At 42.3% G+C, this 13876-nt stretch overlaps 1 protein-coding gene across 1 annotated transcript in view; it reads right to left on the bottom strand.

The window, feature by feature from the left end:
- Positions 1-13876, bottom strand: part of SH3BGR (SH3 domain binding glutamate rich protein) — a 62064-nt gene that overhangs the window by 25498 nt on the left and 22690 nt on the right. The window contains 1 exon segment of the mRNA NM_001244236.1: positions 11929-12009. Coding sequence (NP_001231165.1) covers positions 11929-12009 — 81 coding nt within the window.

Genomic DNA, 13876 nt, shown 5'->3' with positions numbered 1-13876 from the left:
GGGAAGGTTGGAACCTCCTGAGGTGGCCGCCGTGAGGACAGTTCCCGCTGGGATGTTGGGGTTCTGACCCTGGACGGTCACAGCCAGCAGCGTTCTGCAGATGTGATGCTGTGACCGCGTGACGACTCTACTTATCTCTAGCGGTGACGGGAACATGGAATTCCCTGTAGAGACAACTGGGCATTTTCCCTGGTGCCCGAACCACCCTCCGCTAACATAATACATGAAAGACACTGACTCTCCCGCTTCCTTGCCTGATCCTTGATTACGATGGTCTGGGTTGTCAGTCATAACTTTAGTTCTTTGCTTTAAAGGTTAACTTGGTTCTCTCTTTACTTCTTTAACTTCAATCTCGCATGTTCTAGGACAGCGGTTTTCAATTAAAGAGTCCTATCATCTCCTCATATGATTTTTTTTAACATATAGGTGTTTCAGAGCAACTCCAGACCTACTGATCTTGTCACTTGGGATTTCTGATATATTCCCAGCATATTGTAAGACTACGCTTATCATTCATGGAATGTTGCATGGTCCACGTTCTTGATATATTCATAGTACAGTTCTCCGGTTACTTTTGTTATATCAAGGTTTTTCCTGTATTCATCCATTTTTATAAATAAGATAGAATGATTGCAGTCACCTTTCAAAATAGGCCTGTGATTGCATTTATATTTTGCCTACAACTTATTTGGATGGACTTTTTTTTTTTTTTTTTTTTTTTTTGTCTTTTTAGGACCGCACTTGAGGCATATGGAGGTTCCCAGGCTAGGGGTCTAATCAGAGCTGCAGCACCGGCCTACGCCAGAGCCATAGCAACACCAGATCCAAGCTGTATCTGCGACTTAACACCACAGCTCACGGCAACGCCAGATCCTCAACCCACTGAGCAAGGCCAGGGATCGAACCCGCAACCTCATGGTTCTTAGTTGGGTTCATTTCCTCTTCGCCATGACGAGAACTCCTGGATTGACTTTATTCTTTCACCTTGCATGCTGCAGAAACAACCAGATTTTTTCATCTGCTACTGATTTATTTTACACTTTTGAGGTAACACTGATTTATAACCTTGTTTCCCATACACAACATTACACTTCTGCCTCCGTATAACCCACAGTGCACTCACCACCAAAATGTGGCTTCCATCCTTCACTGGACATTGCCCCCCTTTACCCATATGACCCCCCCCTCCCCGTCTGCTAACCGCTACTCTGTGCTCTGTATCCATATGTTTGTTTTGGTTAGGTTTTGGTTTGTTCACTTATTTTGTTTGTGTATGAGTTTTCTATATTCCACCTATTGAGTGAAATCCTAAGTGCTTGTCTTTTTCCATCTGACTTATTTCACTTCTCGTAACACCTCTGAAGTCCATCCGTGTGGTCACAAATGGCAAGATTTCATCATTTTTATAGTTGAATATCATTTCTGGGTGTGTGACATCTTTATCCATGCATCCACTGAAGGGCACTTAGGTTGGTTGTTTCCATATCTTGGCTGTTATAAATAACGCCACAGTGAACATTGGGGTGCATGTATCTTTTCAAACCAGTAGGCTTTTTCTCTGGATAAAGACCCAGAAGGGGCATAGCTGGATCATATGGTGGTTCTACTCCTAATGTTTTAGGGATTCTGCACAATGTCTTCGACAGCAACGGCACCAATGGACATTCTCACCAACAGTGTATAAGTGTTCCCTTTTCTCCATAACCTCACCAACACTTATCACTTGTTGTCTTTTTGAGAGAAGCCATTCTGACAGGTGTGCAGTGATATCTCATTGTGGTTTGGATTTGCATTCCCTTGATAGTTAGTGATGCTGAGTATCTTTTCATGTGCCCGTTGGCCATCTTTACATCTTCTTTGGAAAAAAATGTCCATTCGGGTTCTCTGCCCATATTTCATTGGGTTGTTTGTCTTTTTGATGTCAAGTTACATGAGCTCTTTGTATATTTTGGATAGTAATCCCTTGTCAGTTCATCTTTTGCAAATATGTTCTCCCATTCAGTAGATGGGAGAAAAAGTAGGCTTTTTGTTTCATTCAGTTCCTTTATTGTCCAAAAGCTTTTTAGTTTGATGTAATCCAGTTTGTTTATGTTTTTAATTTTTTAATTTTTATTTTTTTGCATTTTAGGGCCACATGTGCAGCATATGGAAGTTCCCAGGCTAGGGGTCAAATCAGAGCCACAGCTGCCGGCCTACACCACAGCCACAGCAATGCGGGAGCCAAACCACATCTGCAACCTATACCGCAGCTCACAACAACACCAGATCCCTGACCCACTGTGTGAGGCCAGGAATCAAACCTGCATCCTGATGGATACTAGCTGGATTTGTTTCCACTGAGCCACAATGGGAACTCCCCAATTTGTTTATTTTTGCTTTTGTTTCCCTCCCCTGAGGAGACAGATCCAAAAATATACTGCCAAGATTGATGTCAAAGAGCCTACTGCTTATATTTTCTTCTAGAAGTTTTATGTTTTCATATCTTACATTCAAGTCTTTAGTCCGTTGTGAGTTCATTTTTGTGTATGGTATAAGATGGTAATCTAATCTCAGTTTTTTTACATGTGGTTATCCAGTTTTCCCAATATTACTTATTGAAGAAACTATCCTCTCTCCACTGCATGTTCTTTGCTCTTCTGCCATAAATTAATTGTCCACATCTGCATGAGTTTATTTCTGAGCTCTCAATTCTGTTCCACTGATCAGTATCTTTTTTCTTCCAATATCATGTTGCTTTGATTACTACGGCTTTGTTACATAGCATGAAAGCAGAGAGTGTACAAGAACCCCCTTTTTCCCTTTTGCTCAGAATCGCTTTGCTTAGTTAAGGTCTTGTGTGGCTCGATATACATTTTAGAACATTTTGTTCTGTCTCTGTGAAAATATGTCCTTGAGATTTTAATAGGAATTGCATCGATTCTGTAGATTGCTTGAGGTAATATAGACATTTTGACAATATCAATTCTTCTAATCCATGAACATGGAATATCCTTCCACTTATTTGCATCATCTTCAATTTCTTTCAATAACATCTTAAACTTGTCCGTGCATAGGTCTTTCACTTCCTTGGTTAAATTCATTCCTAGGTATTTTATTATTTTTGTTACAATTATAAATGGAATTGTTTTGTTAATTTCACTTTCTGCCAGCTAATATTTCTGCCAGTTAGCCTATATAACCAAATTTTCTTTTCAAGTGCATTATTCTTGTCATAATTCTCATCAAGTCTTTCACATTTCAAAATTACTGGTAATTAATTACCCACAGTTAATTTAAGTCTTTTGTCATCCACAGGTATTTTTCTTAGCTTCCCTAAAAGCTTTTGTAATCAACTACAGGCTAAAATGCTTAACCTACTATGTGGAATGACTGCTCGGAGCTCCAGAGAAAAGGATTCTATACCAAGAACTTTAGGGTATAGGCTTCTAATGGCATCAGTTAAAGAATTTTGAGATGACACAACTGGACTGAGTCAGAATTTCCAAAGCTCAAGTTGAGATGCAGATAGATTCCTGAGACTACTAATTCCAGATCCAGTGGAACAAGAATTACATAGGACACAATGAATTGGTAAGGGATAAGTTTGGTTTTTGTTTGGAATACTGGTGTTATTTTAATGTCCTATTTTCTGGATATGTAAGAAAGCCCTGTTTTCCCTCTTAAGCTTTTTACAAATCTTAACATTGTCGTGGATTCTGCTTTTGTATTTTGAAATGAAACATTTGCAAATGATATTCTCTCTGCTGACCCCTCCAGAATTCAAAAATTCATATTGAATCTTTTTATTTTGTATGCAATATAGTTATCTGCCTGGGTTCAATAAAAATCTGTGTTCCTTGTTACCAGGGCATAAGTGGAAACTGGTTATGCAACCAAGGCCTTGTTTGAGTGTGTTATGAAGAATGATGTTCACTGAATCAGGTATGACCAGATACTTGTGAAGAACCACAGTTGATTTTATGGAGACAATGCTTGCTTACAAAGCTCTCTTGGGAAACCTGGTCTGGTACATCCTGCTTAAAATAAGAAAATTGTTCTACAAGCAGTAATGCTGCTTATGATGCTTAATATCATTTGATAAGCATACATTTTCTCCATAATAGTCAAGAGTATCTATTTTTAGCTTGAGCAAGATTAATTTCCTTGCTGACACTTCTCCACGATGTTGTTTACCACAAAACGATACTGTGACAAATAATATCATTTCCATAAATCATCAAGTGTCTGTCTCCCCAGAGGATACTTGAAGGACTTTGCCGGAGTGCACAGGCACAAAGACCTATAAACCCAAGCGATGCTGACAACACAGAAGGTTCTAGCATCAGACTGTACTGCTAATTAGTGCAAATCACCTAAGCTCCTTGGGCTTTGAGTTCCTCCTCTGGGAAGAGAAGGCTCTGGGCTGGATGTCCTCTCAGGTTCCTCCAGGCCGGGCTTTGTCATTCCATGGCCGTCCCTGTCTTCTACTTCGTCAAAGAACATTTCACACAATATGACAGAACCTAAGCCAGGGCAGGAACTAAACTCTGAGATGAGATCATTTTTTTAATGAGATAAGATGAAACACAGCAGAAGATGAGATAGAATTACATATATTAGTGTGGCTATGTCTCAAAACATAATGTTGTTTTTGAAAAAAGCAAGTTGCAGAGCATTCAAAGAGTATGATACCAATTAAGCATTAAAAATACAAACTCTTACATTTAGAATAGATAGATAACAAGGTACTATATCCAGTCTCTTGGGATAAATCAAAATGGAAAGGAATATTTTTTAAAAAGAATGAATGGATGCAACTAATGAGGTCTCATACTAAGTGAAAAAGTCAGAAAGAGAAAGAAAATACCATATGAGATCACTCATATGTGGAATCTAAAGCCAAGGGGAGGGGAGGGAGTGGGATGGACAGGGAGTTTGGGGTTGATAGATACAAAGTATTATTTTTACTGCCTTTTTTTTTTTTTTTTTTTTTTTTTGCTTTTTGCTTTTTAGGGCCATGCCTGCCACACATGGAAGTTCCTGGGCTAGAGGTCTAATCAGAGCTGTACCTGCTGCCCTACACCAGCCACAGCAAAGCGATATCCAAGCTGCGCCTGCGACGTACACCACAACACCACCAGATCCTCAACCCACTGAGTGAGGCCAGGGATTGAACCCGCATCCTCATGGATACCAGTTGGATTTTTTACGGCTGAGCCACAGCAGGAATTCCCAACGGTGACTTTTAGAATGGATAAGCAGTGAGATCCTACTGCCCACCACAGGGAACGACACTGGGTCTCCTGGGAGAGACCCAGATGGACAAGCATATAAGAAAGGGAATATATATGTGTGTGTGACAGGGTCACTTTGCTGTGACAGCAGACACTAGCACAACGCTGTGATTCAACTATACTTAAATAAATATACACCAAAATTTCTCAAAAAATAAAAATACAGAACATGTGTATTGCTTATGGAGATAAATATAGAGTTTCATGTACAGTTTTTAAAAATCCACAATATTAATGGCCCCCAAAAAGGGAGGGAAACAGGGAGGGGGAGAGAAACAAAGTGACCTCACAGTCTCTCTGTAATGTCTGAGTTCTTTAACTACAGCAAGTACAACATCACATTAATTTTGGAGAGGCATGCATATGAATATTTACTAAATGAGTCCCCAATTTAGGAGAGGTTAAACAGAAGAGTGTATCATAATCAACCAAAGAACTTTCTTTAAGTAAAGATCCCCTGACCCTTTTTCCTTGTAATTCAGATCTGTGGAGCCGACACAGAACGCAAGTAGTTGAATTTTTTTTAAAGACTGTCCAAGTGATTCTTTTGCAGAGCAGCCTATAATAAAAAATAGTAATCTCTAAAATAAGATTAAACTAAAGATATACAAAGGGTCTTAGATGCATAATTCACAGTAGTCCCAGAGTGGAAACAACTCAAATTCTATCGGCTGATAAATGTGTAAATAGTCTATTCCTATAACGGAACACTAATCATTCTGCCATAAAAGGGAAAGAAGTCTAACACGTTCTGCCACATGGATGCAACTGGACATTACGCTACGTGAAAGAAGCCGAGAACAAAGGGCAAAACATTACATGATTTAGTCCAGGAGGTCCGGCAGTCCAACAAGAGAAACTGCAAAAAGAGCCAAGAAAAGAAGATGAAAAGCAATGGGACAAGAAATAGTACCCCCGACATTTTTCAGAACCGAGAGATGTGACTTTCCAGCAAGCGCCCAACACAAGCAAGGAGGAGAAGACTTTTTCCAACCACCTCATCATTTAACTTCAAGGCAGAAGAGAGGCTCCTAAGAGCTCCCAGAAATGAGAAGACAAAAACAGGCACCAACAAAGGATCAGGACACAGATGGGCCCCGGGTTTCTCAACAGTAACCCTGGAAGCTACTATGCTCAGGGCCTGCACCTTTCCAATTGTCAGGAGACACAACATCCAGCCTGGAACTCCACACGTGAGCCAACCAGCCAACCGTTAATGTCACACAACGGTAGGACCTACCGTTTCCTGTAATAATCCTTCCAGCATGATTTGACCTCCACAAAATTATATCCACCGTATTAACTGGTTAAAGATTAAATTTTAGTATTCAAAACACAGGCTTTTCATAGAGAAATGAAGATACACACTGGGTTACAAAGAGGCTCTTAAGATAGAAATTCATCAGGAGTTCCCACTGTGGCGCAACAGCATTGGCAGTGTCTTGGGAGCACTGGGATGCCGGCTGGATCCCTGGCCCGGCACAGTGGATTAAGGATCCAGCGTTGCTACAGCTGTGGCTTGGGTCACAACAGAGACCTGGATCTGATCCCTGGCCCAGGAGCTCCACATGCCGAGGGGAAGCCAAAAAAGAAAATAGAAATAGAAATTCATCACACCACAGTCCCTCTTCATGGCACAAGGAAATCAGAAGCCAAATTTTACAAAAGAATCCCATGGTCCTAAAATCCACAATATTTAACATGCTCATCGCTGATTCAGTGACGCTGGCACACCATAAAAGTTAAAAGCCCACCAGAGAGCAATTGGCGGGTACATTTCAAGCCCATGAATATACCTATGCAGGCGTTCCCATTGAGGCTTAGCGGAAACGAATCTGACTAGCATCCATGAGGACGCAGGTTTGATCCCTGGCCTCGCTCAGTGGCTTAAGGATCCAGTGTTCCCATGAGCTATAGTGTAGGTCGAAGATGCAGCTCTGATCTGGTGTTGCTATGGCTCTGGCGTAGGCTGGCAGCTATAGCTCCAATTTGACCCCTAGCCTGGGAACCTCCATATGCTATGGGCGAGGCCCTGAAAAAAAAAAAAAAAGAAGAAAGAAAATACATATGCAATTTTGTCTCACTATAAGCATACTAGAAATGTCATGGCTACAATCACTAAAGAGTTATTTATCATAAAAAGAGTTGTAAGCAACGAGTGTTCAAAAATATAAGCAGAGAAAATTATGGCACATTAACAAGACAGACTATTACTTAAATTATTTACATGACAATTATGAAACTGCCACAGCATCTACAAGTTTACGGTACAATAATAAGGTAAAAATTAGGGACCTCCCTGGTGGTTCAGTGGGTCAAGGACCCAGTGTTGTCACTGCTATGGCTCTGGTTACTGCTACAGCTCAGGTTCGAGCCCTGGCCCAGGAAGTTCCGCATGGAGCAGGTACAGAAAAAAAAAAAAAAAAAGATAAAAAATAAAGAAATGAGGGGGTGGGATGGAGATGGCAGAGGAGTAAGGCATGGAATTCACCTTGGCCCACAAATATATCAAAAAAAATCTACACATACAAAGATTCACACAGAACATCTACTGAACACCAGCAGAAGACCTTAAACCTCCAAAAAGGGCAAGAAACCCACCACATAACTGGATAGAACAAAAGGGGGAAAAAAAGAGAGAGAGAGAGAAAGAAATAAGTTGATCATGATACAACTTAATAGAATATTAGACAAATATTTTAAATTATCACTAAGAAGATGATAATTTTTTTTTGTCTTTTCAGGGCCACACCCACAGCATGTGGAGGTTCCCAGGCTAGGGGTCCAATCAGAGCTACAGCTGCCAACTTACACCACAGCCACAGCAACACGGGATCCGAGCCACGTCTGTGACCTAGACCACTGGTCATGGCAACACTGGATCCTTAACCCACTAATCGAGGCCAGGGATCGAACCCGCAACCTCATAGATACTAGTCAGGTTTGTTAACTGCTGAGCCACAACGGGAACTCTGATAGCCACATTTTAATGAGTGTAAAGTGACAAGAAAAAGAATGAAAAAAATAATGAAGAATATCATAAAGGGAAGAAATAAAGAAAGATGCCTGGGATGTGCTCTGAACAGGGAGAGAATACGTTTTTCCACTACCTCTCTGCGCCTCTGTTTTTTTGTGACTCTGGGTGGAGAGGCTTGCTCTGTCTGAACTTTGACCTATGAAAGGTTAAAGGAAAACTCATTCCAAAGCTCTGCCAGATTATTACGGGCCAGGGATAGAGAAATCCCTTTTGTTTAGAAAACCACGACTGAGTCCTCAGTTGTCAAAATTAGACTCTCCCCTGCCACCCACCCTCCACGGGTCTGGGGTCTGGACAGAGGGGAGTGAGACGTAGCTGGCATATGGGACAGGTCTACTGAGAGATGGAGAGCTTAGGTTCAGGAAGGAGAACTGTCTAGAAGGTGGGGAGGAGTGAGACAGCTAGGGAAGTGGCAGCAAGCAGGGACGGAGGGGACTCTGCCCAAATTTCCAGCGGCAGGAATGGCGGAGACCCTTCTTAAAATGATGCTGCCTGACCCCTGCCATTTCTCTTCATGGGGAAACTCCCCAACGACAACGGATGATGCATAATCCCTCCTTCTCACCTCCGGTTCTCCTTCGACCCATCCAGCCTCGCTCTGGCTTCACCACTCCTCAGAAAGTACCCTTGTCATGGCCACCAATGACCTCCACGTGTCCAAGCCAAGAGCCCTTTTTTGTCCTCATCTGACTCAATCTCTCAGCAGCACTGGACACCGCTGACCTCACCCTCTTCCGTAAAGATGCTCTTGCTCGGCTGCTCTAACACCACGAGCTCCTGCTCTCCTCTGGCCTCCTCCATCTCAGCCTCTACCTTTCCACATCCTCTGTCCAGCCCCAAGCCAGCCTCCTTCCTGGCCACCCTCTCACTGCAGCTCCACCCCCCGGGCCAGTGGCCTCACACGTGCACCTCCAACCGGACCTCGCTGAGACAGAGACCACATGACTTCTGCACTTGGATGTCTCGTTCGAATGGAACATCCCTAATTGTTCCCCCTTCGGGGAAATGTTGCCTGGGGATCGGCAGCATTTGTGGAGCGTCGGGATGCAGGTTCGATCTCCAGCCCAGCACCGTGGGTTAAGGATCCAACGCTGCACTGCGGCTGTGGCTCAGACCTAATCTGGGCCCAAACACTCTGTGTGCCTCCTGGCGGCCAAAACATTAAAAAAATAATAGCCCTGAACATCTGTAAATACGGTCCTCCACCAGAATGAATATCTACACCCAGCGGCTAGAAGTAATCAGTCACTCCATCCCCCCCACCGCACATCCAATCCGTCAGCAACTCTTCCCAATTCTTCCTCCCAAACAGACACTAAAGTCCCCAGTTCTACAAGGTCCTATCCCCACCCACCACCCAAGCTGCCACGACATCTAATCCATGTTACTATGGTAATCCATTCACGCCATTATAGCCAAAAAGACTTTTAGAGAAGGCTGTAAGATTGCTTTACTCCTCTGCTTAAAACCCTCAGAATGTCTTCACTGCCCCTCGGATAGACTCCACAGCACTGCTATGGCCCAAGGGCCACCCACTTGCAGCCCCCACCTCCCATGGTGCCCCTTCCCCTCATCCCTCCAGCAACTCCAGCCTCAAGGCAGGTCTTAGGAATCGCCAAGCTCTTTGCTGCCTCAGGGCCTCTGCACCTGCTCTCACCTCTTCCTGAAACACTCCTCCCTCCGCCCTTCCCTTCTTTCCTCCAGACACTAAGGCATCATCTCTTAAACACAGCAGCTCAACTAATGTGACCCAGTTAAGGAACTCCCATACCAAACCAAAAAGATTAAATTGCATGTAACAGCCTTTAGCCCTTCTTTTAAACTGTTAATAAACTGTGTTAAAAATGCTGCATTTAAGTTGACCAAAGCCAGAGAAGTATTTCATTAAAAGGGAAGGTTTTATCTTGCTATAGAACCACTAACCAACTGTGAAATCCACATGTTGCAGTTCAGAGAAGGAACCCCTGCTGCTCGTGTAGGTGTTAACCTAGGCACTAAGAGACCTCAGATGTCATTACCTGAAGAATAAAGACATGTGAAGGACATGTCCACATGCCTCTGAGACAAACCCATCTCTACAAGGTAGGAATTTTTTTTTTTTTTTTTTGGCTGTGCCCAAGGCATGTGGAAGTTCCCAGGCCAGGGATGGAACCCACGCCACAGCCACGACCCAAGCCAATGTAGTGACAATGACAGATACTCAACCCACTGAGCCACCAGGGAACTCCTATAGAGTCAGATTTTGAGTTATTTCTCTTATAATGGGCATTATACTGGATTCAGTCATCACAAATCTCTTAAATAGAAGGAGGTAGAATCACTGTCTCCATGGAACTTATTTACTGATTGGTGATCTTAGGGGACTATTTAGGACTAGCAGAGATTTCTGCCTTGTTCATCCATTGATATATCCAAATGCCGATGCCTATAACTGTCTGGAACAAAGGAACAGAAGACAAATTCAAATTTGTTTTATAAAGTCCATTCCAATAAAAAAACAAATCTCTTTTGAAATGAAATTGGGCACAAACAAAATAATTAGGAAGTAAATGGGAATTCCCATGGTAGATAAGCATTGTAACAAACCCAAGTGGATCCATGAGGATTTGAGTTCAATCCCTGCCTTCGATCAGTGGGTTAAGGATCTGACATTGCGGTAAGCTGTGGTGTAGGTCATAGACGTGGCTCGGATCCCAAGTTGCTCTGGCTGTGTTATGGGCAGGCAGGTGCAGCTCCAATTGAATACCTAGCCTGGGAACCTCCATATGCCACAGGTGTGGCCCTAAAAAGACCAAAAAAAAAAAAAAAAGAGCAGTAGATGAATTGAATTGGACAAATATGTGCTTATCTTACATCTGCGGAGAATCATGTCTAAGATGCTTGATGCAGTGAAGGTTAAGGAAGAGTAAAGCCAAGTGATCTCCCTCAGATATTCATTTCACAGTACCCACTTTATTAGCATAATTCCCTATTTATTGATATAATTACACATAATCAAAGATGAAACAACACCAGAAGGAGAACACCTAATGAAATTTGTCTAGTTCTTAAGTCTAAATCTTACTTCTTCCCTCCTTATCAGATGAAAAAACGCCAAATTCAATTCATTCAAAGTAGAAATAATTAATATAGGAGTGCCTATCAAAAAATTAACATGAGCTGTCAAGAGAAATTCATAACAAAATAATTTCACAGACATAGCTTGAAAATTTATGTTTTTACATATTTAATCAAGGCACTTAAGTTTACTGAATGCAATTTTCTTTTTTTAATTCAATGAATTTTATTACATTTGTAGTTGTACAACGATCATCACAACTCGGTTTTATAGCATTTCCATCCCAAACTCCCAGCCCATCCTCCCCACCCCCTGCAATGATATTTCTTAACCTAGGTATCATCCGACAAGGTGTAAACAGAGAAAAAACTAGCAAATGCATAATTCGGAGACAAGTTTTAGTAGAAACCATGCATTATTTCTATGCATGACTTCATCAGAATAAGTGTATTAAAACCATGTTAATTTAAAGACCATCACTTATTAAACAGTCTCAGGCATGGATTTTATCCTCACGTCCTAAGACCTGTATTGGGACCCAAGGGGGTGTTCGAGCTTACCTTTGAGCCTGGAGGGGGAGCCAAGCCAAGGAACGAATAAATAATATTCTCTTCTTTTGCAGAGAAGAAAGAGTCGAAATCCTGGAAGCAACGAAGAACAATGATTAAACCCAATGCACCCTTGTGAGCTAGTATATTGACCTAAATTGACCTTTTCTATTTATTAGCCATTAAGGTAGGAGCTGACACAAAAGCTGGTCCCTACTGGCTTTGCCAAAGACGACCAACCCCAAAAGTGAGGAACTCGAACCAGGGAGTTTACATTTGTTTCTAGACACTTTCATTTTGCCTATTACAGTGCAGTGAGAACACGCAAGCACACACACACACACACATACACACACGCATTGTTCCTGCTCAGGAACTGCTGACGAGACTCAGAAATACACAATAAAAGGCTTCCCCCAACGTTGCACATCTTTAGCTAGTTTCCTTATAATTTATCCCTATGGCTTTGGTCCCTGATCAGGATCCAAACAACACAGGATGAGAACAATTAAACCAACACAGGATTTCTCTGCTCTTATTACAGTAACTTCTAAGGACCCAGACCTGTCTCAGGCCTTCTGACAGTTGGGGCCACATGATTACGAAGGGTTTAGAAAGGTGCTCCTTCTGCCAAAGTGGGAAAAACTGTAGACTGACGGGACACCTGGCCGCAGATGGAAACCGGAAGCTCCGTGAAGCTCCGCCCCCCACGCCCGGCCACACCCAGGTCAGTCCTGGACCAGGTGGATCCAGCCCTGAACCACCTCTCCAGGAGTGTAGTTGCCAAGAGCCCTGGCAAGTTTCTCTTTTTATCATTAAAACATAAAAGATACTCCCCTGGCCACTTTCTTACTTCCCATCTTTTGTCATAGGGCTGTGATGCAATGTCAACCGTATCACCAAAGGCTCAGTAGGTACAGGCTTAGTCTGGTCTGAACTGAACAGGACAGGCAAACCAACGTGATCATGCTGTTGTCTCCTCTACACTTGTGTGTGTTAAGAGCATAAAACCACCTCCTGGGAGCAGTTTCACAGGGCTCCCTGAGATGCTGTCTCCCAAGTTTAAGTCCTAATTTCACCCCAAATAAAACTTAACTCTCCCAAAAAAAAAAAGAGCGTAAAACCAAAGATAGGCTACCTAGGAGTTCCCTGGTGGTTCAGTGGTTTAAGGACCTGGCACTGTTACTGCAGTGGCTCTGGTTACTGCTGTGGTGTTGGGTTAGATCCTTGACCTGGGAACTTCTGCATGCTATGGGCCCAGACAAAAAAAAGAAGACAGGCCACTTATACTGGGAAGAAAATGTTATGTGATTCCTGTGTCATCTTATCCAAACTTTGTTATTCTCCTTCTTGTCACCCTGATTCTCTCAGTGATTAACTTTATTCTTTCGTACTGACTGTATTTTTGTAAGCAGCCTCAAATCATATTTGAAGGAAATACAGCATCATTTACTAAGTAAGTGATTCTTCAGTATCAGAAACTCTGATTCCTGGAAGACACACTAACTGGGGTTGTTAAAGGATTACGTGAAAGAAGGTCTTAACAGCAGTAGGAATAAGGAGGTAAAATGTAATAAATATATGCTACTTTCTAAAAACTCAATAGATAAATATCTGATAATCTCTAGTTGCCAACTCTAGAAACTTTCAAGTCAAGACAGGATTCCTTATAATTGAATAGATTGTGTTTTGCTTCCACTTAAGTCCACAGAGCTTCAGAATTTCAGAGGACTACAAATAACAAATGCTGGAGGGGGTGTGGAGAAAAGGGAACCCTCCTGCACTGTTGGTGGGAATGTAAATTGGTACAACCACTATGGAGAACAATATGGAGGTACCTTAGAAATCTATACCTAGAACTACCGTATGACCCAGAAACCCCACTCTTGGGCATATATCCGGACAAAACTCTACTTGAAAAAGACGCATGCACCCATGTGTTCACTGCAGCACTATTCAC

The sequence above is a fragment of the Sus scrofa genome, chromosome 13 (genome assembly GCF_000003025.6).
Source record: "Sus scrofa isolate TJ Tabasco breed Duroc chromosome 13, Sscrofa11.1, whole genome shotgun sequence".
In the NCBI taxonomy this organism is placed as follows: Eukaryota; Metazoa; Chordata; class Mammalia; order Artiodactyla; family Suidae; genus Sus; species Sus scrofa.
This window is presented reverse-complemented; position numbering and strand designations above follow the sequence as displayed.